Below are 24,493 nucleotides of genomic sequence, written 5' to 3'. Positions count from 1 at the left end.
TGAGGTCCACTTGAGGAGTCCCTGCTTCAACCCTTTTTGTTCCTGCATCTCCCAGAGACCCTGGAAATGCCCAGGGCCCTGGGAAAGTCTCTGAGAGAACCTGAGGAAAGGGGTGTCAGGTGACTTTGAGGCTGCTGGCAGGGCACAGATGCCCATACATGTGTTTATGAGGGGGATCTGCTGGAGAGGGGTTTGGGGGGGTGTGTTGCTGGCTCCCTGGTAGGCCCAGGAGGAGAGGATTCCGTTCTATGCTGTCTCTGCTTTGCCTGTTACTTCCAAGGAACTCGTATCAGAGGAATGGAATTTCAGCAACGGTGCCAAGCAGAGACTTGTGGCTCTCCAGAAAGAGGCACTGGCTTGGCGTGGAATGCTCAGAAGACTGTGCCACTCAGAAAATGCCACGAGTAAAGACAGGCCTATGTAATAAGCACGTCCTGAATCTTAGACATGTAACTGGTGAGTAGAAAGTTCCCCCAGCCATGGCTCTGAGTGAACACAGCCTGGACCTCATGCTTTGTTGGGTAGGCAAAGACTCAGCTTTTCTGAGTTTGGCCATCATTTGCATAGACTGCGATAATGACCCTTTTCTCTCAAGTCCACTATGCTACTCCAAGGCCTTGTGGGAATTTGCCTAATGCCAAGTCACCTGGGAAGATTAGCCCTGACCCGGGAGCCTCTGGGGTCCTTGTCCTCTTTCCCAGAGAGTCCTAGGTCTGCTGAGTCCCTTGCCCAGAGTGAAGTCCTGCTGCACAGATGGCAGAGTTGTCACCTCTCCTCTAGGGACGGCTTTCCTGCCCTGGAATCAGCAGCCCCAGGGTTTTGTTGCCCGGGAGGGTCCAGCAGCTGGAGCTAATTGGTTGCCTCGATAAAAAGGGGGCGGGACAGGGTAGGGAGGGCAAGCAAGTGCTCCCGAGCTTTCTGGGAAGGAGGGGGACAGCTCAGGCTCTGTTTCCATGGGAACTACTGGCACAGGCAGGCTCCTCCGGGCGCCAAAAAGGGAAACTTGGCGCAGGTTTCGGCACCTGGCTCCTGGTGGATTCCCTCGGGCATTAGAAAATGCCCAAGAGCTTGTCTCCTATAGGCAGGAAGGAGCCTTTCAAGGGACGCTCAGGACCCCTGATCCCTTCTTCCTTCCCCAGGTCCCACATCAAGAGATCGAGGGGAGCTCCTGTGGTTGCTCTGAATGCCTAAATTTGGTCAAACCTTGGAGTCAAAGGACAGTGAAACTGGGAAACTGTTAAGTGCTCGCTCCAGCTTGGAAGATTTTTATACTGCAAGGCCTATGAAGGGTGGCACAGAGGTGACTAACGGATGGGAGAGGGCAACAAGAGGTAGAAGGACCCCAGGTATTACCTTAGTGACGTAATCCCAAGGGCTCCTCTCTGTCCTGCGCAGGGACTGGAGGTGGAGTACCCTCCCTTCTTTTCCTGTGACAAGGAAGGGTGGGAACAGACCCTGTACTAGCGGGAGGTGAGAGCCAGGGATAGACCCTGAGCCTAGACAGGGGGACAGATAGGCTGAGAGGCCAGAACTAGGAGCCCAGGAGAAAGAGAAACTGGAGGTTGTCAGGATGGAGGCTAAGGAGGGGGGAGATAAGGAGAGGGAGGGAAGAGGCAGAGGAAGAGAGGTGGAGCTAAGACCCGGGAGAAAGGGAGGGTGGAAGGAGTGGGCAGGGGGCGGGAGAGAAGCCTCCAGTGACAATTGCGTCTGGGTCCAAGCAAACATGAGGCAGCTGCCAGCCGGACCAGGCAGTCTGGCTCGTTCAGGCTGCAAAGCGGAAAGATTAGTGACGGTCCCTTTCAGCAGCCGAGATGCAGAGGACCAAGGTAGGCTCTGAGGGGCTGAGCACTTGCCTGGACTTGGGGAATGCGGGGCTCTGGTGTTGGTATTGGCCATAACCAGAGTATTTTCGAAGTGACCTCTCTAAAGGAAAGTGATTGTTCAGGGCATCTTGCCAGGGAGGCTGGGATCCTGTGGCCTTTGGATGGAAGAGACTATGGGTGTCTGTGGACAGAAGAGAAGCTTGAGACTAGCTCCATGACTGGTCCTGTTCAATTAGGTCCTTGGTGGGGCAGGGGCCGGGGTAGCTGACCCGACTGTAGCCTCATAGACTTTAGTGAGACACAGGAGTGTGGAAAAGGGTGTCTTATGTGTGGGGGCTAGTCAATGAGTGAAGCTTTCAAGTCATCTTTCAATGAATGAATGAAGACCTCCTCCCTCCTTAAAGCACTATGAGGCCTCTAATATGACCACAAACATCTCTGCCCCCATGGTTGGGGGATGGAGAGAGAGGGGAGGCAAAGAGGCACCTGGCACAAAGTTCAAGAAACAGTAGCCAGGTGAGGGGAAGGCTGGAGCCAAGAAAAATAAGCTGTGCCCCCGCTGAGCATTGACTCTCAGAAAGTCTGACCTGGAGCCTTGCATGCTGCCCACAAGCCTGGGATGGTCTTGCTTAGGGAGAGAAAGGGCCAGATCCAGGTCCAGTTGGATGCCCTAAGTAAGGAAATCAAGGTCTTATTTTACAAAAAAAGATTAGATATTGGACTGGCATCTTACAGTCTCTCCTCCCAAAAGATGGCTTCCTGTCCCCCTCCCCATGAGGACAAGCAGCCCAGAGAGGGCTGTAGACGGGTTTCAGGCCATACTACCCCAAATCCAGGATACTATCCCTGCCCTGTCTGGTCCATTTCCCAGGATACCGTAAACGATTCCCAGATAGAATAAAGGGTACCTTGAAAGGTACTTTCTTTCTTGTCACACGTGTCCCTAGCAACCTCTGGACTGGCAGGGCAGAAGCATAAACAGCCCTCCGTCCCAGACTCACATCCACACTTAGATCACAAGTGTACTGTGTGCAGCACAGCTGTGTACATCCATGAACATTGGGTCCACATAGACCCTGTGATGACCCCTCCCTCACAGAGCCAAGCAACTCGATTCTGTGTGCCCACAGGTACAGGGATTTCTACAGTCATGCGTGCCTACATGTGCACAGCTGGCGCTTGCCACCAGCCGATAGCCCCTTCCCTTTACCCTTCTCTGGTGGTCCCAGAATTCTTCCTGGGTCCTTAACCACCACTCCCCTACCAGTTGGGCAGAGTGAGTGGCCCATAGTCTACTTGGCCGTTCTCTTAGCCACTGTCACCTCCACCATGCCCACAATTGGCTCCTGGGCACCCATAGGGCACATTGTGCTTATGGCTGCCCTTGGATTTCCATGTGTAGCCCGGCCCAGGATGAAAGCCAGCACCACAGTGGCAGTGGTTCTGGGTGAAGTCCCTATTGTCCCCTACCAGTAGGAGATTATGGAGGTGGCAAGAGGGACAGTAACTAGCATAGGCTGGGAGATGGCTCTGCCTTTCATAGTCAATAGCTGACCCCATTCTGCCCCTGCCTTCTCTCCATACCCCAGCCATTCCTTTCTTTACTGGCTTCCACTTGGTTCTGCAGAGTGGACCCTACCATCTTCTTTCTAATGCTACCAAAGTTCAGAGTGGGCACTGACCACAATCCAAACCCTGTGTCGGGAGGAGCGAGCCAGCACATGCAGATTCTGAGGTGGTAAAGTGGACACCAGATCAGTTTGGCTTTGGGAGCCTCTCCAACTTCTTGCAAGACTCACCTTAATTTGCCTGTTTGCAAAGGCGGTAACAGTAACTGAGAGCACAGACAGGGCCACCATTCCCTCTAAGACATTATCCTCATGCAGCCAACCAGGTGGGACTGGGTGTTGTTCTTACTCTACAGGCAAGGGGCAGAGGAGGGTCCTAAACTGCAAGCAGTGTTGGGACTGGATCTGAGCCCTGTCCTGTCTCCTGCAGCACAGACCCCAAGCACTGGGTGAGCTGTACAGTAGAGTGGTAGGAGCAGACTCCAGGGGACGGGGCGTGCCTTTAACCAGGCAGCCAAGGAGGTTTGACTGGAGACTTTCTGACCTGTTTGTGCCTTCTTAGCCTGCCTCTTAATGACACTGGGGACTCTTTCCAGCCATGACCCTGACTGCATTAACCCCTACTTCCCCTTGCTGGGCTGTGGATCCAGACATGGAAAGGAAAGAACCTGAGGTTCTCTCCCTCTTCTTTCCTTTTCTCTTCATTTTCTGTTTCTTCTAGCCTAAGTAGCCTTTGCTGTGTACCAGAGGATGACATTGAACTTCTGATCCCCTGCCTCTGCCTCCTGAGCAGTGGGATTACAGGTGTGTGTCACCATACCCACTTCACTGGGGGGTTTAAAGCCAGGGCTTCATACGCAAGTCAAACATCCTCTCATCTTAGCTCAACTCAGTCCGGTCCCTTTCCCTTCTTCCTATCTTCCCCCAAAGTAGAGAGCTCTTTGGATAAATCGGGCTGGTCTTAAGGGCACCCTCTGCTCCCTCAGCCCCCTGATACTCACTGGGATTCTCAGGGGAAGTTGCAGGCTCCCCAAAATGGCCTCTGTGAGAGCTTTCTTAGAGAAGACAAAGGAGGGAAAGGGGAAAGCATCAGCCTTGACCAGTCCTGCCCCAGGCAGGACATGTGCACAGGGTGCGTGACTCACAGCTCCCCCCAGCTCCCAGCTGACTGACGTTTCCCCCCCTTGAACAGGTGCATCTGTCAGCTGTGATCAGCCCACATCCTAGAGTGCCACAGCGCAGCCATGTGACAGTGCCAGAGTTGGAGCAAGGGGAGCTGACAGGCAGGAGGACAGCCAAGAGGGGCCTGTCCCTGGGCTCTCCCACTCTGGCCTGTCTCAGCACTCTATCCTTCAGTCAGTGAGGGCGAGCAAAGATGCTAGACTAAGGTGTCACTCCTGCTTTCCCCTGCCTCCCGACTGTGGGTGACCTCTGGGACAAAGAGGAGATCCTTTTCCCTGGTATCATGCCCTCGCCAGGCCTTGTGGGAAAAGCCTCTTTCCAGATAGGCACTCAGGGCAGAGGTCTCAGGAACCTTAGTTCTAGCTAGGGTTCTGTCCCCATGCAAACCTGTCCTTCTCCTGACCTCCAACTTCCTACTGGGGGGTTAGGACATACGCAAAACCTCTGCTTGGGCCCCAGATGGGCTCAGCCCCCTGTGCTGTTCTGTGGGAAGCTGGAAATGCCATACTGCTGCTGTCCCCAGTACCCCATAAATATACAGACCAGCCCATTAGCCCATCAGCGCCGACCCTCATGATGGAGAGCCCTGGCCACAGAGGCTTGATGAGGGCTCAGGGCTGCCCCTGTTGTCTGTGAGCCCTGGTTCTGTATCGGTCGGGTCCTGGCTCTGCTCTAGCTCCTTCTTCATATATCAGCTGTGTGTCCACAGACAGGTTACTTAGCTCCTCTGTGTCATGGTCTCATATCACTAACCCCTAGGAGGATAAAATCCTCTACCAACACATTTAGCCTAGACCTTATACACCTGGTGGCTGAGTATAATTTAAGGGATTCTGAAGAGCAGCATAAGTCCATTCCTGAGTTAATGGGGGTGTCCTCGCTGTCAAGGGGAGCGGAGCTCATGTCCTGGCAAGTTGGCAGGCACCAGATGCAAGACTAGGACAGTACAATTCTATCCTCTGCTGTGCAACACCCTGAATGTAAGGACCAGGGGTGTGTGCATGCACGTGTGTGCACATATGAGGGTATGTACATTCCTGTGTATGTGCACGCTCCCACCTACAGGGACATGTGACTTCAGCTTTCCCTGCCAGGATGAACTACCTACCTAGCTCACATCTGTCTGTGCCCAGGGGTGGGTGGAGAGAACTCAGGCTCTCAAAGCTCTCCAGTCCTTGGGGGCCTGCACGACACAACACCCACCACTGCTTTCTGCCATCTGTCCCGTTCGACGGAAATAGAGCAAACAACTAGTGGGTGCTGGGTAAGCCAGAATGCATCTAGGCGGTCCCTATAGAAGGAGGGGTGCAGGTTAACCCCACATCTGGCTCAGACACTGGCCTCTGAGAACCTCGAGCAGCCCTCCCCTATCAAGACCCCAAATCTTCTATTTGGTGGGAGAAGACTCTAATCCTTAGCTGTACTTCTGACTCTACAGAGTAGAGGTCTGGGGTTTTGTTTGTTTTGTGGCTGGTTTGATTTTGTTGTTGTTGGCTTGCTTTTTAATAAAAACAAGCAGGCAGGTGACACGGTCCCCAGGCAACAGAACCCTTGTGTTCATGTGTGCATAGTTCTTTAGATCTTCAGACACAATGTGGGGATTCCTCTTGCTGCCTTGCCCAAGCAGTAAGACCCCTAATCAGGGCCAGAAAGACAGCGATAATTACCACGGTGGGTGGGCACTTATCTTTGTATTTAGAACTTCACCTATATTTCCCGTAACTCTGGGAGGGCATTCCATGAACCTTATCTATAGATAAAGAAACTCAGGCTTGCGGTAGTCAAGTCCTCTGTCCGCGATTTCCCAAGGAGGACCTGTGGGTCCAGCATTCAAGTCTCTGCCTGGCTGGCCATGGGCCTCTTCCCTCTCACTCAGCTGCCTGCAATAATGCCAGCCTGTCCTGGATTCCCCTGACTACACAAAGCAAGGTGTGGCCTCTGCACCAGCATCCAGTGTGTCCTGGCTGCTTTTAGAAAACTTCTCAGTGTGGTTTCCATTCATGAGACAGTGTGCTTGTTTTGTTTGGTGGTGGTGGTGGTGGTGGTGGTGTGTGTGTGCATGAGCATGTGTGTGTGCATGTGTAATGGTACACTTTGCATGCACTTTTATGCCTAAGATATACCTCTGGTGAACTGCTGGGTATTTTAATAGAAACTTGTCAGAACTGTCAACAACTTTCATCTATGTATCCTGCCCCATTCAGCTAGCATACGCCCACTGGATACCTCTACTAATCTTCCCCTGGGCTGATATTTGGGGTCCTCTGGGGCCAGGGATTATATACTAGCTACTCAGAGTCTCACCTTTGGGCTCCTCAGTAGTATGACTCCATCCTTTTCCCAGACAGGCCCTCAAAGGAGAAGGTATTCCCTGCAGGTCATAAGCAGTGTGCCAGGTAACTGTCCCATGGGCCTCATGGCTTTCAGGGAACCTATGTTGGGTAAGGAACTGTGTGGTAGGATGTTGGGGTCAATGGGCTAACATGCTGAAACTCTCGGGACAACAGTGTCTAGTACCAAGCTGGACCACCATCAGGATTTGCTGTTCTCCCTCTGTCTCCATGGGGACAGGCTCTGACCCTGAAACCTGCATCTCTGCCCTCATCTCAGCACATCCTAAGCATTTGTCATTAGGCTCTCTGCTCCACCTACATGCACAGGTACACGCATGCACAGGTACACGCATGCACAGACACACACATGCACAGGTACACACATGCACAGGTACACACATGCACAGGCACACACAGGTCAGAGGTCAGAGGATGATTTGCAGAATTCAGTTCTTCTACCATGTGGGTCCTTGAGTTGAACTCAAGTCCCCAGGGGTGACCCCCAAGTGCTTTCATACACTAAGTAGTCTTGTCAACTGCAAAGGAAACTCTAATTGAGCTAAGTATGACTTTAACAAAAGAGCACATACCCTACATCTACTTTGCCCAGTTTTCCTAGGGAAGACTCATCAATGTCATAGTGGTGGCATGTACCACCAATCTTAGTATCAGGGAGACAGGAGCAGAAGGATCAGGAGGTCAAGGCCATTCATAGAAAACTGAATTTGATGCCACCCTGGGATATAGTAGACCCTGACTCAGACAGACAGACAAAAACACCAAAACCAAAACAAAACAAAAAAAAACCCCAAAATCCTAGTACAAGCTGGGTATACAGCGTAGGCCTTAGTCCTTGAACTCAAGAAGCAGTGGCAGCACTCAAGAGGCGGCGTCAGGTGACTCTCTCTGAATTTCAGGCTAACCAGCTCTAAATAACTAGACCCTGTTTAAAAACAAAGCCCAACCAGTACAATCTCAGCCCCACGACACAAACACTGATGCTGCCACCAATCTCACACAAGTTGCCGCAATGACTTGAGTGTGTGTGTGTGTGTGTGTGTGTGTGTGTGTGTGTGTGTGTGTGTGTGTGTGTTGGCCATTGAAATATTGTCAGCTCTAATTTGTGTATCCGCCACTACCATCAAGATACACAATAGCTCTGTCCCCAAAAGGTCCTTCTTATCAACCTTTCATAACCACACCTTTCTCGTCCCTCTGCCCTTCCCCCACCCAATTCTTGGCCTTTTAATCTGTTCTCCATTGCTAATGTGCTGTCATTTCAAACTGCTATGTAAATAGACTCACGTGGCATGTGACCTTTCAGGACTGGCTTTTTCATTCTGCTTAATTCTGACTCTTCAAGTTGTGACAAGAGTGCAGGTCCTCCCTTCTCATGGGTGAGAATTTCTGAGACAACCTTCTCTACCACTCTCAGGTTCGCCACTCTGGGACATCTGGCTGTTTCCAGTTTGGGGTTCTTACAGATAAAACTACCATGAATATTCAGTAGTAAGTTTTTGTTTGAACATACATTTTCAACCACCTGGGACAAACACCCAAGGCTGATATTGCCTGGTTACGTGTTAGCTCTGTGTTCTGTTTGCTAAGGACCTGCCGAGCTGTTCTTCTGAGTGGCTAAAGTACTCAGTGTTCCCAGGGACCAGTTGGAAATAGCCCAGGGTCCCTGTCTGTACTGCATTCGTTTTAGTTTTTATTTCAGGCACAAAGTGTTTCTCGTGGTGGCATTCTTTCTTTCTTTCAAATTATTTATTTTCATTTTATATACACTAGTGTTTTGCCTACATATTTCTGTATAAGGGTTTCAGATCATTTGGAACAGAAGTTACAGAAAATTGTGAGCTGCCATACAGGTGCTAGGAATTGAACCTGGGTCCTCTGGAAGAGCAGCCACTGCTCTTAACCACTGAGCCATCTCTTCAACCCCTTCATGGTGACTTTCTTTAAAAATGTATTTGTGGGTTGGGGATTTAGCTCAGTGGTAGAGCGCTTGCCTAGCAAGTGCAAGGCCCTGGGTTCAGTCCCCAGCTCTGAAAAAAAAAAAAAAGAAAAGAAAAGAAAAAGAAAAAGAAAAAAATGTATTTGTGTGTGGGGGGGGTACAGAGATCAGTTTTTTTGAGCCCATTCTCACCACCTTTGTGAAGTCCACTTTTGTGTAGGTTCTAGAAATTAAAGTTAAGACATTAGGCACTTTATCCGCTGAACCATCTTCCTGGCTCTCATGGTGGTTGTCAATGGACATTTCCGTGATGACAGAAGATGGCATTTTCCCAGGTGTTTACATGCCATCTCTGTTCCCTTTGGTGACATGTCTGTGCATCTTTCTTCTGGATGGATTATCCTTTTACCATAGAGTTTGAAAAATTAAGGGCTCCTAGGTGCCAGGTTCTATGATAGAGCAAGCAATTTACACACACACACGCACACGCATACAGACACACACAGACACACACACACACACACACACACACACGCATGCACGCACGCACGCACGCACGCACGCACACTCACACTAGTAGTCTCGGAGTGACATTCTGGAGTGAACTGAGAAGGCAGAATAATCAGCTATACTCCATACTGCCAGGTGCTGGAGCCACAGAGGCTGAGGTGGAGGCACAAAGGAATGACCTAGTTAGAGCAGTGCTTCAGGGGTCTGACACCTGAGTGTGGCCTTGAGCATCCTGGGGACAAGCACCCAGTGCTGGGATCAAATGATACCCAATACTTAGGCAGTGCTGTGGAGAGAGGCGGCCTAAGTGGAGCACAGTGAGCTGGGGGCAGGCACATGACATGGTTTGATTTACAAAGTGACAGGGACTCCCAGCAGGGGCAAATGGATGTTTAATGTCTGATCCACTGTCCTCAGTGACCCAGCAGCCCTCACTTTGTCACCTCCCCCCACGGAGCCTATAAGAGTGAGGGGGCAATGGGGTCACCTCCCTCCCCTCAAAGCCTTTGAGCCTGGGAGGCAAGAAGAGAGTGTCAGGAGAGCCATTTAACATTCCTTGGCAGCTCAATCAGACCCTCTCCCAGACAGACAAGTGTCAAATATTCATGAAGATGACCGCACTCACCCATCTCTGCTCCTGCCTCCCTCGTGGGATGGGCCCAGGCCACAGGCTTGACTCTTCTGTGGGATCAGGGACAGGCTCCCTTTACTCTGCCCTTCTTTCTCTTCAGAGCTTCCTACCTCAGGAAGGGAAACTATCACAGCACTTGTCTTGAGGGGCTCAAATTGAGAACTCTGGCCACTCAGCTAGGTAGAGGAAGCCAGTGCAGGTGCCTAGCTATCACCCTGACTCTCTACCAGGGAGAAAAATGGCACTAGGACCCTTTGTCCCAGGGCACTCATAACAATTACTCTGGGAGATTGTAGATCTGGTTAAGGGACCCCCAACACCCACCTTCTGAAATCTCTCCAGGGACCTGGCTCCATGAACAGTCACTTTGGAAGCCTGTGGTTAAGATTATCTGAACCTTGGAGTCAGTGCCACACCACAGTGTGACACCTCCCCACACTCCTCAGAGACTCCGTTTCCTTACCTATAGAAAGGTGGTGTGACCTACCCCATAGGATTGTGACAAGATAATGTGTAGCATAGAGAGGCAAAGATTAAAACAGACACAGAAGGAATACCCATTCAGAGCCTGCCCCACATGTGGCCCATACATATACAGCCATCCAATTAGACAAGATGGATGAAGCAAAGAAGTGCAGGCCGTCAGGAGCCGGATGTAGATCGCTCCTGAGAGACACAGCCAGAATACAGCAAACACAGAGGCGAATGCCAGCAGCAAACCACTGAACTGAGAATAGGACCCCCCGTTGAAGGAATCAGAGAAAGGACTGGAAGAGCTTGAAGGGGCTCGAGACCCCTTATGAACAACAATGCCAAGCAACTAGAGCTTCCAGGGACTAAGCCACTACCCAAAGGCTATGCATGGACTGACCCTGGACTCTGACCTCATAGGTAGCAATGAATATCCTAGTAAGAGCACCAGTGGAAGGGGAATCCCTTGGTCCTGCTAAGACTGAACCCCCAGTGAATGTGACTGTTGGGGGGAGGGCGGTAATGGGGGGAGGATGGGGAGGGGAACACCCATAAAGAAGGGAGGGGGAGGGGTTAGGGGGATGTTGGCCCAGAAACCGGGAAAGGGAATAACATTCGAAATGTAAATAAGAAATACTCAAGTAACTTAACAAAAAAAATAAAGAAAAAGAAAAAGAAAATAAAGAAGTAAAATTGCAAAAAAAAAAAGATAATGTGTAGCATGCACTAGGGGGTCTCAGCCTGCCCTGGGGGATCACAGGGTCCTCCACATCTGCCTAGGGTTTGAGACAAAATCTACTAGTGGATGGGGTGGGCTTCTAGTGAAGGGCCCCTGCTAATGGTGTTGAAGTTCTGAGGTCCATCCCAGCTTCTGCTCCCCTCCCCAAGTGTAGAGTCTTCATCAGTGAATTCACGAGATGATGGAGTATCACCCTGCCCCCTACTCCTTGATCAATATACAGATTTTATCCATCAAGGCGGTTCCTTTCCTGAATGAGATGCATGATAATGTAGAAGGTGCCTCTGACCCAGCCAGGGCAGGGTATGTGGGAGCATGTGCCTGTGGCGGGGGGGGGGGGTCGTCAGTGTATGCACGTGTGTTCAAGTATGCAGATGCATGTGCACAATCCGTGTAGGGAGCTGCCTCCTTCCATATCCCTGGCATCCCTTCATGAGCCTTGCAGAAGGGAAAGAATGTAGGGGTTGTTGCTGAGAGTATGAGGGCACAACAGTGAGCCAAGATCTACCGGTTCCATCGCTGTGCTAGTGGGAGACAGAACACAGATGAAGCAAACCAGAAACCCAGAGGGGCTGTCATGGCTGTCTGCAGCCTACCCAACCATGAGCTACCCTGCCACCACTAGGGACTAATGATGACAGACACTTTGATGGACAGGCTTGAAGGCCAGTATTGCCCTAGGCAAACAAATCTCTCTGCTCCGAATCCTCCACAGTGGCTCCAGGTTGACCTTTTCTGATTCATACCTACTCAAATCTAGGTCCCACTGTCTCTCAACACCTGCTTTTCCAGCTTCCCCTAATTAGCTGGCCAGACGGACACAGGCAGGGCAGGCTTCTTTTTGTGGTCACACGGGTTTTCATCCACAGTCAGGCTCACTTCCAGTCAAGGCCAAGCAAGGCCCTTACCTTACCGGGAGGAAGGAAGTGCACTTACCTCACAGTAGGTATCCCCCATGTGAACCCTCTTTCTTCTCTTCTCTAGGCTTCAGTGAGTTCTTTAAGGAGCTATTCAGCTCTGTCAGCCATGCTGGTGAGGGGGTGGGCAGCTTGGGATGAACAAGGCAGGGCTCACTTGTGGCCTTGCTTCCCTGGAACCCTTCTTTTGGGGCCCTGCCCTATGTAAGAGCCTGAGTGCAGGACAGAAAAAAACTGCGAGGTATGGTGGGAGCAGCAGGGCTCGGGGGTGAGACTGGAGGGGGTCTTGCAGCCAGCACTGCTGCAGCTTGCAGGTTCCTGATAGAGTTAGGACTGCCCTCACCCAGGACATCAGAGTGGCCCATAGGACCTTCTGGAGGTCCCTCCTGTGAGCCTGTGCTTAGGAAGCCTCCTCCCTCCACTCCCTCTGCAGGAAGCAATGAAGGCATCGGATGGCAGCCTCCTGGGAGACCCTGGGCGCATACCGCTGAGCAAGAGGGAAGGCATCAAGTGGCAGAGGCCACGGTTCACCCGCCAGGCCCTGATGCGTTGCTGCTTAATCAAGTGGATCCTGTCCAGTGCTGCCCCACAAGGCTCAGGTAGGACAAGAGTGACTGGGGTCCAGAGACGGTCACACTGGGCTTTGTCATTCCTGAGGTCACAGAGGCCATCTTGGACCACACTGCCTTCTACTCTGTTGGGAAACTTGTCTCCACTCATTCCCACTCTCCCTTCACTGATGCCTGTTCCACACAGAAACCCAAGCTCTAGTACAGGACGGGAGTGCAGGACAAGGAGACAGCAAACTGGGACCATATGCAGGTTTTGAGAGAGTAGCTGGGAGATAGAAACAGGCTGGAGCTAGGTGCTCCCTCACCCAGCACTCACCCGCAGAGCTATTTTGAACATCTCATGGATCTTTCATAGTCCTCAACAAAAAAGGGCCCTGTACCTACCCCACAGGGCAGATCTAGTACTTCCTGGTTCTTGTCCCATGTGCCCAGAGACTGAGGCTGGCATTGTGGAATGTGTGTAGCATGGGAGTGAGGCCAGCAGCAATAACCGTGCTTATCTACAGTTATTTGGGGGGGGGGGGGATTTATGAGGAACAGTAGTACAGAAAATGCAGAGATAACCTCACAGAGCCCCTGCACACATACACACTCTCTCACACATACACACTCACACCTTTGCATGTGAGAGTGCATACACCCACGTGCATATGCCATGCATGTGGAAGTGCAATTCCACACCAGCATTCCAGGATCGGCCGCAAGGTCCCTCCCCATACCACATATGTTTTTGATGGTATAGAGGCATGTATGAGAATTTGTCACGGGAACGAGGTACATGCTCGGCCCGGAGACCTGCTTTGTGCGTTTTCTTAAACCACAAACTCTTGTTGTGTGATCTCCAGGGAGCCTCAGCCTCCTTGTCGGACAATGGACACACTCAGTGCTCCTAGCCTCCCAGGTTGGCTGGTGCTCCTGAGTGGAGGAGAGAGAGCAAGCACAGTGGCCTGTGCATGTGTGTGAAGGGACAAGGCTGCTGCATCCTAAGACCTCATCTTTATCGGCAAAGCCAACCCTGACTTGCTGTTAGCTTGATTCTGTTCCACAAGAGCCCCGCCCCTTGTGAACTAATGTCACTCTTAGCTGACATGTGTCTCTGAACCTTTCCCATAGAAGCACTAGTACATGTGGGGAGCCCTCCTGAGGCCCCAGCTGTTTTAAGGTCTTGCAGGCGACGGAACGTGTGTGATTTGCACCAGAGTGGACTCCAAGAGCTGTGGTACTCTGGTGTGGCCTCTGGGTGTGTCCAAGGGGACTCAGCTCCACCCACCCAAGATAGCTCAGCTTTCTGTCCCCTTCAAACTCAGAGTCTCACCTCTCTCGTGTCTGTCATCGTGAGTTTTCCTGGACAGGCAGAATAAAACAGCTACAGCCAAGCCCTCTGTTTCCCTCCATAAACCCTGCTCTGTCCCGAAAGCCGATTTGCTGGGCGGTAGTGGCTCTGGATGGAACTGTACCCTTGTGATGGCACTGGGTGGAGAGCCTGAGAGCAAGCAGGGTCACACCCCATTCAGGGTGGCTTCTTAGAAGACAGCGCCTTTTCCCAGTCGCTCCCTTCAGCGGTACACAGTACAGGGTAAGGCCAGGATAACATGGAGCAACCCAGCCCAGCCTGTATGTACATGGACGGGCATGTTTATCAGAAGTTGCCATACACTGAGAGGAGGTATGGCTGATGGGAAGCAAGCTGTGTAAAGCTGCGTGAATAAGGAGCTAGAACCAATACCCTCTCCTTTACTTCATTTTACTTCAGAGTCCACAGGTACTAAGTAAATAAAAGATTAAATGCCTTGTCCAGTTCCCCAGATTGGGGCCCAGAAGTACTTTTCACCTTTCAGGCGGGGGCCCCACAGAAGTCAGAGTAGAGATTCCACACACTCTGATCCCCCTGGGTGAGCTCCTGAGCTTGGGCAAGGCAGTCCAAACACATCCATCTATGTCCCGTAAGGAGGACTGCATTGGTGTGGACACACTGGCAATTTTGTGTGCATGTGAAATGCCACACTGTGGTTGATGAGTCTGCTTCTCAGGCTCTGGGTGCACAGAACAATAAGCACCATTCAGGGGACTCCAGTGAGGCCTGCCACGGTATCCTGAGCACTGGGTGCCCGTGCAGTCCAGCAGCCCAGACGCTGCCCTTGTTGGGGTTTTTCCATTCAGTTGTAGAATCAGAAAAACAGGTGTCAGGGATTGCTAAGTGGAGGTCAAAGCCCAGCACAATGTCCCCAAGACTTAGGTGAATTGGGACCTCAACACAGAATGGGCATGACTCAGGGACCTCAAGGTGTGTGTGTGTGTGTGTGTGTGTGTGTGTGTGTGTGTGTGTGTAAGGACTAGTCCAGTTGTGTCTGTGCCCTGGGCATTAACAGGAGCACACCAGCAGGGTCTCTAAGATGCATGGGTCCAGAGGGTAGGTCAGGCAGCTCGACTCCCCACCCAGAAGCAGCCGTTCTCAGCCCAGGACCCTAGGGACCTCTCAGTGTGCCAGGAGCTGTGACTCTGGACTCCTCTGTGGGTGGCCCTTCCTGGCAGAATGCCTTCAGAGGGAGGCGTGTTTCAGCTGTAGCCACGCCGCCAACTGGACAGACCTGCTTCTCGAGTCTGGCCTCCCCAGGAAGTCTGTGAGATTTGGGTTTCTTCAATTATCTAAGTTAGACTAAATCCTCCCCAAATGGCCTGGGGTCCTGGCTGCCTGAGTTAAGCAAAAGGCAGAGACCCTGGGTCTGGGGAAAGTCACAGAAACTCTGGAGGAGCAGGGAGCCACAATGTGACAAAGCCTACATCCCCGCTGTCACACTGCGCAGCTCTCGCTTCCGAGTCACACAACGGCACCATTCATGGAGCCAAGGTTGTACTCTCAGCCCTCCCGAAGTGCAGGCCCACAGGCTAATCAGCCATTCAAGTCACAGGGTCAGTTCCGATTCAAGAAAGGACCTATGGACTCCCTGTGCCTCAAGCTGCAGCCTGGAGTGGCCTTCTTTAATCCACTCCAGAGTGCAGACTTCTCAACAAAGCAAACCAAGCCTTCACTCCTTAGAGGTCTACAATGTCTGTGGCCCTGCCTAGGGAGCTACTGTAGTCCCCGTTGATGAGTGTTCTAGGATTCCCAGAGATACCACCAAGCTGAGACACTGTCCTCCTCCATGCTCTGTGTCGCTCTGTAAGCTACCCCTAGGACCAACTATACCTACCTGTCTCTTATCAACTGACCCTTACTAACTGACAAGGGCAGCCCAAAGGGGCCAGGTGACCATCTTAGGCTTTGGGGCAACAGCCCCTTGGATGTCTCCTCTTAGGGCTTCTACCTCTAGAGTCTAAATTCTCTCAAATGAACCCAAAGCAGCTGGGCACAACATTCTCCTCTCCCTGCCGCAAGGATGGGAAAGATGTTCCTTTCCACTGCGCTGAGTGGGTAGGGTGCTTGAAGGACCACCTCCTGGGTTCACCTGGTCCCTGGGTCACCTTCTGAACAGAGAGGTAGATCGCGTTTAGTACTGTGACCTGTGTTTGATTGTGACTGAATCTTGCAGCTGCTTCCAAACCTCCGTCTTTAATAGGCGTCTCTCCTGTTCCGGAATGGGGCGAGGGGAAGAATAGCAGGATGTGGAACAAGCCCTTTGGTTAATGACAGTGATATATGTGACCTCTGAGCGTGTGCACAGCAGCGAAAGGGCTGGAGGGTCTGAAACCAGGGGCTAGTCAATCCCAATGAGGCTTAATGGCCCCTTGTCTGCAATTGAAGGATACAGCTGAGCTTGGCTGCCACCTGCTGGTTAACTGTGCTCATTACAACATGTGGTCAGGGCAGCCAAGAAAGGGAGGCTCTCCGCTTGAATGCTGAGTAATGTAAGTCAATAGGATAAATGGTACTTTGTTTATGGGCAGGTGTTGCCATGGCTAAGAGGAGAGGCCACCTGGCTCCTGGGCTGTCAGGCACCTGCCCAGTCCTGGCACCCTCTCAAAAGCATTTAGAAAGGATTCATACCCCAGATAGGTCCTTCTCTGACCATGTCCCCCTTCCACCTCCCTGACACCTGACCCCATGGTTAACCACAGGCCATGATCAATGGGAAAAGTTCCCTCAGGCCACAACTCCTCCCAGGCTGCAGGAGAAGCAGCTGGGTACAACATTCTCCTCTCCCTGCCTCAAGGATGGGGAAGATGTTCCTTCCACTGCCCTTGCCCTAAGGTGCCTCACAGCTTAGTGTCACCTTTCCCGCCACCCTGTCAGGCACATGCGATTTCCCTCAAACAGAAACCAGTGTGATCCAAAGGGAGGACAGAGCAGCAAGGGCTGAGTTGCCTGCCTACCTATCCACCCCACACCCTGGCTTAGATCCCAACCACATGGACAGACCTGGTGATAGAGACACACACACACAATCTACTAGGCCTGAGGCCAGCAATAGATTCTCAGTTCCTGGGGAGGGGGTTGGGGGAAGGGTAGCTCAGGGCTCACAGATCCCTGACACCAACAAACTTCAATCTATCTCCTAATAGCTCAGTAGCCTGCGACTTGCTGTATGCAAAGGAAAAGAGAATATTGCCAAAGAAAAGAGTTTTCTGGAAACTTGAGCGCGTGTGGTTCTCTTGTCCAGGCCTGCATAGACGGGGAGGGTGTCACAACCTGTCTTAGACACATTCTCTACTGTTGCTGCACACCCTGGGTTAGTAGACACAAGGCCTGTGCTGCCTGCCGGCCCTGCTGTACAGCCTTTGTGTGTACTCAGTAAATAGCTCAGAGCGTACAGGACCAGGTACATGGCAAGTGTCACTAAACCCTGCGGTTTCTTCACCTGATGGAGTGTACAGTGCACACAAGTTCAGCTTCTGCTTTAGAAGAGGCATTTTGACTCTCCGATCTGTGCATGTAACAGACGCTCTGAGCAACAGTGACTCCATTTGAGTTAGGAAGTGACTGCAAAAGGATTGCAAACTCTGTTCTTTAGTCATTTTCTTCTTATTTGCAAAGTGGTTAGCCCTTTCTTTGGCCCAATTGCAAAGTGGTTGTTACTTCAGCTCTAGCCATTCTGGCATCATTCTAGGCAAAAGAAAGGAAAGGACGCATGGGAGAAAAGTGTGGCTGACGGTGTCAGTAAGGCAAAACAAGCACAGAAAGTTCTAGAAAGCTGTTTACATTTCACCAGCCAGAACTAAGCCACACTCACTGCAAGAAACTTGGGAGAATGGCACTGTTATTTTTCTGTTTTGCTTCAAGTCAGGCTCTCAAATATTCTGGGTTGGCCTCAAACTTGCTATGTAGCTGGGGCTGACCTTGAACTTCTGACCCTTTTGTCTCCAATCCCTGTGTAACAAACAGGATTAAAGGTGTTAGCCATAACTTTTTTCTGGGAGTTGCTGGGGGTTCATGCATGTCAGGTGAGGGTTCTACTGACTGCTACATCCCTAGCCCTAGAATAGCAGCTTCCTACTGAACATAGTCCTCCCTCTGACAAATCCTGGTGTCTACAAGAAAAGGAGAGAGAAGACTGAGTGCCTCGTTGGTAGCCAGAGGACCTCGGCAAGCTGTCTGGCATTTACCAAGTGTCCAGTAAAGGGAGTGGGGAGTCAGTGGTTCCTGCTCCAGCATGCTCTCCGTTGTCTCTTGTCCTCATGAGAGAGACCACTTCCTTTCTCTGTTTGTTACTTCTCAGACACTCAGGTAGGGTGGGGCTCTGGGTAATAAGTAGAAGCCAGGAGTCAAGAGGCTGAAGCCTGGGGCAGTGTGGGAACAGGCTATGGGAAGTCCCTGGATCTGTAGGGTTCACACCCTGAGTTGCAAGTCACACTGGGCGCCACCTTCTCCTGAAGTGAGAGCAATGCCCACCCCCAACCAGGCTTTTTACAGCTGCTGACATTTATTTGGGGAGCAGTGAGCTCCCAGGTCCTGGAGGTTGAGGAGATAAATGCAGGTACCAGGCAGGATCAGGGAGATATAGCAGATCCTGGGCTGAAGGGCTGTTAGTCTTTGGTGATTTCCTAAGAGCAGGACCTAGAAAAAAAAAAAGGCCAGGAGATAGGTTAAGACCAAGAAAGACACTGAGAGAGATTTGAAAGAGAAGCAAGCTAGAAGCCAGTGTGGAGAGGGCAGGTCCTGCCTGAAGAAGGGTGCTGAGCTAGGGTTTGGAAAGGCCGGGACAGAACCAGGACCTGGGCAGCACCATGTCGGGGTGTGGTGAGGGCTGCTACCCGAGACTGCAGGAGTGTCAGCATGGCTGTAAGAAGCACCTGGGAGACATCATCAGCTTCTTCTTCCGCTTCATCTCCGGGAATCTGGCTCGAGGTGAGGGGTGCCTTGCTAAGACAGGGGTACCAGGTGCTGCAAGACGTCATTTGGGGCTGGGGTCTGTGACTCCTCCTCCTCCCTTTGGGGTGGGACGTAGATAAAGGGGCTTGGGAGAAGGATAAGTGTCTGAGCTTTGTGCATTCCCATAGGGAACCCTGGCCCTCAGATGGCCAAGCCAAGGCTCCCGGACTCATAAGTCTGGAAAGAGATGGGTGGCCAGGATCCTTATCTTCAGATTGGATATGAACCCAAGCCTGCCTAACTGCTCTAGAGAGCCCTCCCTGCCTCGCACATGTGGGCTCCCCCATCCTTACTGCTCCCCAGCTCCCTCTCTCCCTCCCCCTTCCATCAGAACCCATACAGAGGAAGCAGAGGAAAGGGGGCCAGTGTGTATTGAGACTGTGTATAGAGGCTATCTATCAATGACAGCCTTCTTCAATTCTTCAGAAGCCCGCTCAACCGGAAGACTTGACAGGGAGCCTAGATCCGGCCTGGAGGTGGGATGCGGGGAGCTTCACAGTGGCTGTTTCTGTGTTGCTTCTCTGCCTCTCACCCAAGCTTGGCAGGGCCTGCTGGCTGGCAGGGGCACTTCCTACCTGGAAAGGGGGTCAGAGGATCTTGCAGATGGGGATCTGAGAACTGGGTGAGCCTCAGACCTTGAAGCTCAGGACCCCCTGGACTCTTTTTCCTATCTTCTTATTGGAGGAAAAGGACCTAAGCTAAAGCAGTCACATGATTCCCCAAAGAGACTTGTGATTAAATCTACAAAACAAAGATAAGCCCTCAGAGGCCTGTGACACACAAAGCAGCCTTCTGCTTCGGGGAGCTGTCAAGGACCCAGGGGGTGACATGCTAAGCAGTAAGCAAGCCAGACTGGAGCTGTCAACCTCTCTTTGGGGTGGAGCCTGTCATGCCTAGTGTGGAGCATCCACAGGAGAGCCAGGCACGCCTAAGAGCCATCAGTTAGCAGATAGCACGTTCTTGTTGTTGTTGTTGTTGTTGTTGTTGTTGTTGTTGTTGGTGGTGGTGGTGGTGGTGGTGGTGGTGGTGGTGGTGGTAGTGGTGGTAGCAGTGGTGGTGGCAGTGGTGGTGATGGCTGTGTCAGCGGCAGCGGTGTGTGCGTGCACAGGCTTGTAGCTTGGGCATAGAGGACCAGAGGACCACTCTTTGGAGTCTGTTCCCTCCTTCCACCTCCACATGGGTGATACACAGTGATAAAATTCAGGAAGCCAGACTCATTTGGCAAGTACCTTTACCCACAGAGACACCCCACCAGCCCACAAAGAGCATGTATAAGAAGAAAGGCTTAAAATTGCCATGTATTTGCCCATTTCCAAATCTGTGAAATAACAGCAGCATAAAACACCAGATGAGAAAACGGTAAGACGGGACTGAGAAGATCTTGGAGGATGGATCCTGGGTCTTTCCCCAGGTGCACAAGGACTCTGCAGAGCATGCTCGCTGGCTCCAGAGTGGTAGCAGGCATCCAGGCTATATCCATGAACACCAGGGGAACCATGGCCATTGCCTTGACCCTGTGTCAGGTGTGGGTCAGACCCCTCACCCTGGTCTCACATCCCCAAGTTCCCCTCAGGTCACTGAAGGGTTTAGATGGGGAGGACAGAGCTCAAGGCCTCTCCCAAGATACTCTTCTAGGCTGTAAGGAGGTCACAGAGCAAGGCTACCCCAGTCCCTTAGTGTGACCTAGAGTCATACCTTTGTTTCTTCTTTGGACTTCAGCTGAAGCTCATGGGGAAAGATACAGAGTCCAGAGAGTGAGAGAGAGTCCTGTGCATGGGTCTCATCTTAGAGCCCCTCAAGGCAGCAGGGACCCACAGAGGCCAGGAGGGCTGTTAGCTAAGGCAGCAGGGACCCTCTCTACCTTTGTCACAGAGCCCATCTGACCTGAATGAAACCCAGGGAGAGCTTAGAACACACAGGGCACAAACAAGATGGCTCAGTTATACCCAAATAATGGGAAACAGACCAGGGTCACTAGGGATCATCCACAGGGCATCTTCTCTAGCAGAGAAAAGACAGAGCCTCTTAGACATGTGCATCTGGGTACCAGTCATAGCACCACCCAGTTCTCCCTGGCAAGTCAGGTGATTCTTATAAACAGAGGCCCATCTGCCAGGCCAACCTCCAGCCTCTCACCACATCCGTTTCCTCATCTATAAGATGAAGTTGTTATAAAAATGAGGTCATTGCGATGTCATGTCGGGTGTGTGTGAAGGGAGCCACTCCACGGATGGCTTTCTGCTTTTACCTTGTCGAGCGGGCTCCTGGACTGGCTCTGTTCTGTACCGGTGCTGGACATTGAGCAAGTCCCTCAGTTTATTCATGCGTCAAATGGACACAACATGCTCTTTGTGACCCCCCACAGCAGTGGCTGGGCAAGCAATAATGGGGCATGACTTTGTAACACTGAGCTGAGGTTTCTTCTGTGTGTCAATCAGGTTAGTGTCCTTGTTTGGGACCGAGAACGGAGAGGATGAGTTTTCAAAGTCAACCAATTGTGATTTCTCCCCATTCCATTTGACCAGGCACAAGGCCTGGGGGGTTGTGTGTGTTATAGCTTCCAGACCCCCACAGGGAAGGCTGACCTCTCACCTCGCACCTCTCACCTCCTGGTAGCACTGTCCCTAGCTGCTGTTGACTGAATTCTAGAAGGTCCTGTGCTCCGCCATTGTTCTGTGTACCTGACAAACCTTTCCCAGGTTTTTTCTAATGAGGTGACCCCCATTAAATCCCGCCACAAGCAGCGTAGCCATCTTTCTTCAGAGAGGTGAGTTTTCTGCTGATAAAGCTACAGTGGTCCAAATTCCTCTCTGCCCCAACCTCTGCCCATTCTGGCTCCTTCCTCTGTAAGTCAGAGAAAGGGGAGAGGGGGAGGGGCACGCTGGAGCGCTGACTGATGCGTAGGCTGGGATTCTCTACACGGGTGTGTTAAATGCTTCCCAGACCCAGGCTCTCCCCGAGTGTATACAGTTTTAAGCGGCGCCGGTCTCTGCCTCCGCGGTGGAAGGTTTGGAAGATGTTTTGAGACGGTAGGAGATGGAGACAGGAGCAATTTTCAAGTGTTCCAGAATGGAGAAAGAACACATTTGGGGCTGCTCTGGGGAAAGGCAGAGGAGGTGGCTGCACTTACTATCCCTAGACAGAAGCTCATGGACAGTGGAGCCTAGGCACCTCTCAGGAAAGTGCCCCTAAGCCTTTCCAACCTCTCTGTCCATCCTTCTCCCACACCCTGGACGATCTGTCCCAAGCCTCTCCCCACCCCAACACCTGCCAAAGCAGCTCACTTAATGGGCATTTCTCCATCTGCCCACCAGGGGGCGGAAGAGGCTGGGGCAGCAGGCCTCATGGACCATTTTAACCTTTTAGGGCAGGTCTTACATAGTCTGTTAATTTCTGACACATCCATCCACTTCACACCTTTGAGGATTAAAGGCACAGGATCAGGCATTTATGGGCCGCTAGCTCTCTCTCAGAATTCATCTTGGTTCCTGATTCCCTGAGCCAAACCAAGAACAAAGTACCTCTTCCAGTTGGCAGCCCACCCCTAACTGTCTATGAAATAACTACTCTAGTAGTTAGGACTCCGTGTTCCTAAGAACGGCAGTGGCCTCATCTTCTGCTACTCCAGAGGCTTCAGCGGGAGTGGGTGGGTCTCCTCGAAGGATGTTGCCTTTGAAGGCCTCCTTTTGCAGTATTTCCTCATTTCAGTGTGAATAACTGGGCAGGCTCAGGTGACAGAGAGGGAATAGAGTTAAAAGGGTCTGGGTGGGGGCACAGGAAAATCTGCATTTACAAATCTTTCTGTGGACACACAGACCACAGCTCCTGACCTTCATACCATGGACCAAGGTGTCTCTGAGGCAAAGTGAGGACCAGGGAACAGTGAGTGTCCTTCAGTAGAGAACTAATTGCATCCCCTTTCCAAAGGTTTGCCTCTTGCTCTTTGGAAATAATGTGGAAGGCTGTGGTTAGTTGGGGGGTTGTTTGTTTTTAATTTTTTAATTTTTCTCTCTATTATGAATCTCTGGCCGACCTGGAACTCACTATGTAGACCAGGCTAGCCTCAAACTCACAAAGATAAACTTGCCTCTGCCTCCTAAGTACTGGGATTAAAGGGGAGCCACCACCACACTAGACTCAAAAAATAGTTTTAACAACGAAGTCACTCTTACGGACTTTTCCAACATGGAAGGAAATGGTGAAGGCTTTTTACAGCCCAGAGACTACAGCTCAAAACCCTTGCTTAGCCAAAGCTGGTCCGGAAGGTTGAAGAGAGTTCTAGAAACTGGCTTAGTGACAGCCAGCTGGGCAAGATCAAGGGACACTTCCTGGCCAGGCACTGCAGAAGACAAACCGAGCCTCTGCAGCACGCGGTGTTGCACAAGATGTTGTTGTCAGGCTGGTGACAGTCACAGTCCCGCACTCCCACAGTCAGCAAATGGCCCTCAGACCTAAGCAGTGAGCAGAACCCTGGACCTAGGGCAGGAATCAGCTGGATGGATGGATGATGGCAGCCGCAGCAGATGCACTGGTTAGTCAGCAGGGACAAAAGCCCACAAACACACCACAGGGCCTGTAACTTTCAAGAGGGCACTGTGACAGAATGAATTTGCAGGAACCAGGGCATCAGCCAGCAGCAGCCTGTGTCAGTCTGAAAGCAGGAAAGAATCTCAGGCTGAGGGTGAGATAGAGATCCAAGAAGCCATTGTCTCCTGGCCTCAACACACAGGGGTTGATCAACAGCATGGGGAGATGCCTGGCTCCTAAACACCTCCTGTGGCTGGAGAGAGGGGGTGAGCACAGAGGGGGAGTGAGCTGTGTGCTCGCTGTGGGCCAGGCAGATACTGGTACCCACACCCATGCCATCAGCAGCCAACAATGCTACCACCTTCCATGGGGAGAGCTTAAGAGAGGACATGTTGGTCCAATTCACTCATCCATCTGTCCATCCATCCACCTGTTTGTCTATCTTTCCTGCCATGTGTCCACCCACCCATCTATCCACACATCCGCCCATCCATGTATCCATTCATCCATCAGTCCACCCACCCATGCATTATATACCATTATATACAACTCCACAAGTCTGGCATAGAGTAGACCTTGAGTCTGGTTGAGGACAAAGGAGCCAGAAAAGCCTTTCCTTTGTTAGTCCTCACCAGACAGGTTGCTTTCTTACCCACACATGTTTGGGAACCAACTGTGCTTGGGGAATTTGTTGTTGTACTAGACAGAGGCTCTCCATCTTTTGCAACCCTCTTGAAAGAGAAAGGCACAAGCAAGGACTTAGGTACAGCTTACCCTTGACCCTTTGTGAGGATCTCAAGTCCCTACCTATTCCCCTCTGCAAGCGTTGCTGGTGTTGGGGAAATGCCCAAACATAAGAGCAGACGCCATTCACTCCTTTCCCAACTCCTCGGGTTTGCCTCAGACCTGCTGCACAGATGTGAGATGCTGAGGTTGGGTGTGTATGTGTGGGAACA

General features: G+C 51.6%; 1 protein-coding gene across 4 annotated transcripts in view; it reads left to right on the top strand.

The window, feature by feature from the left end:
* Positions 1-1,169: 1,169 nt before the first annotated feature.
* Kcnip3 (potassium voltage-gated channel interacting protein 3) overlaps positions 1,170-24,493 on the top strand; it is a 65,701-nt gene continuing 42,377 nt past the window's right edge. For 2 of the 4 annotated variants that reach the window (XR_010064691.1, XM_017592027.3), the window contains exons 1-2: positions 1,170-1,300; positions 12,565-12,730. Coding sequence is in view for 3 of the 4 variants with exons in the window: in XM_017592027.3 (XP_017447516.1) it covers positions 1,184-1,300; positions 12,565-12,730 (283 nt within the window). In the remaining variant the exon portion in view is untranslated. 4 annotated transcript variants of the gene reach the window in all.

The sequence above is a fragment of the Rattus norvegicus genome, chromosome 3 (genome assembly GCF_036323735.1).
Source record: "Rattus norvegicus strain BN/NHsdMcwi chromosome 3, GRCr8, whole genome shotgun sequence".
NCBI lineage: Eukaryota > Metazoa > Chordata > Mammalia > Rodentia > Muridae > Rattus > Rattus norvegicus.
Note: the sequence above shows the minus strand (reverse complement) of the source record. Positions and strands in the feature narration are given on the sequence as shown.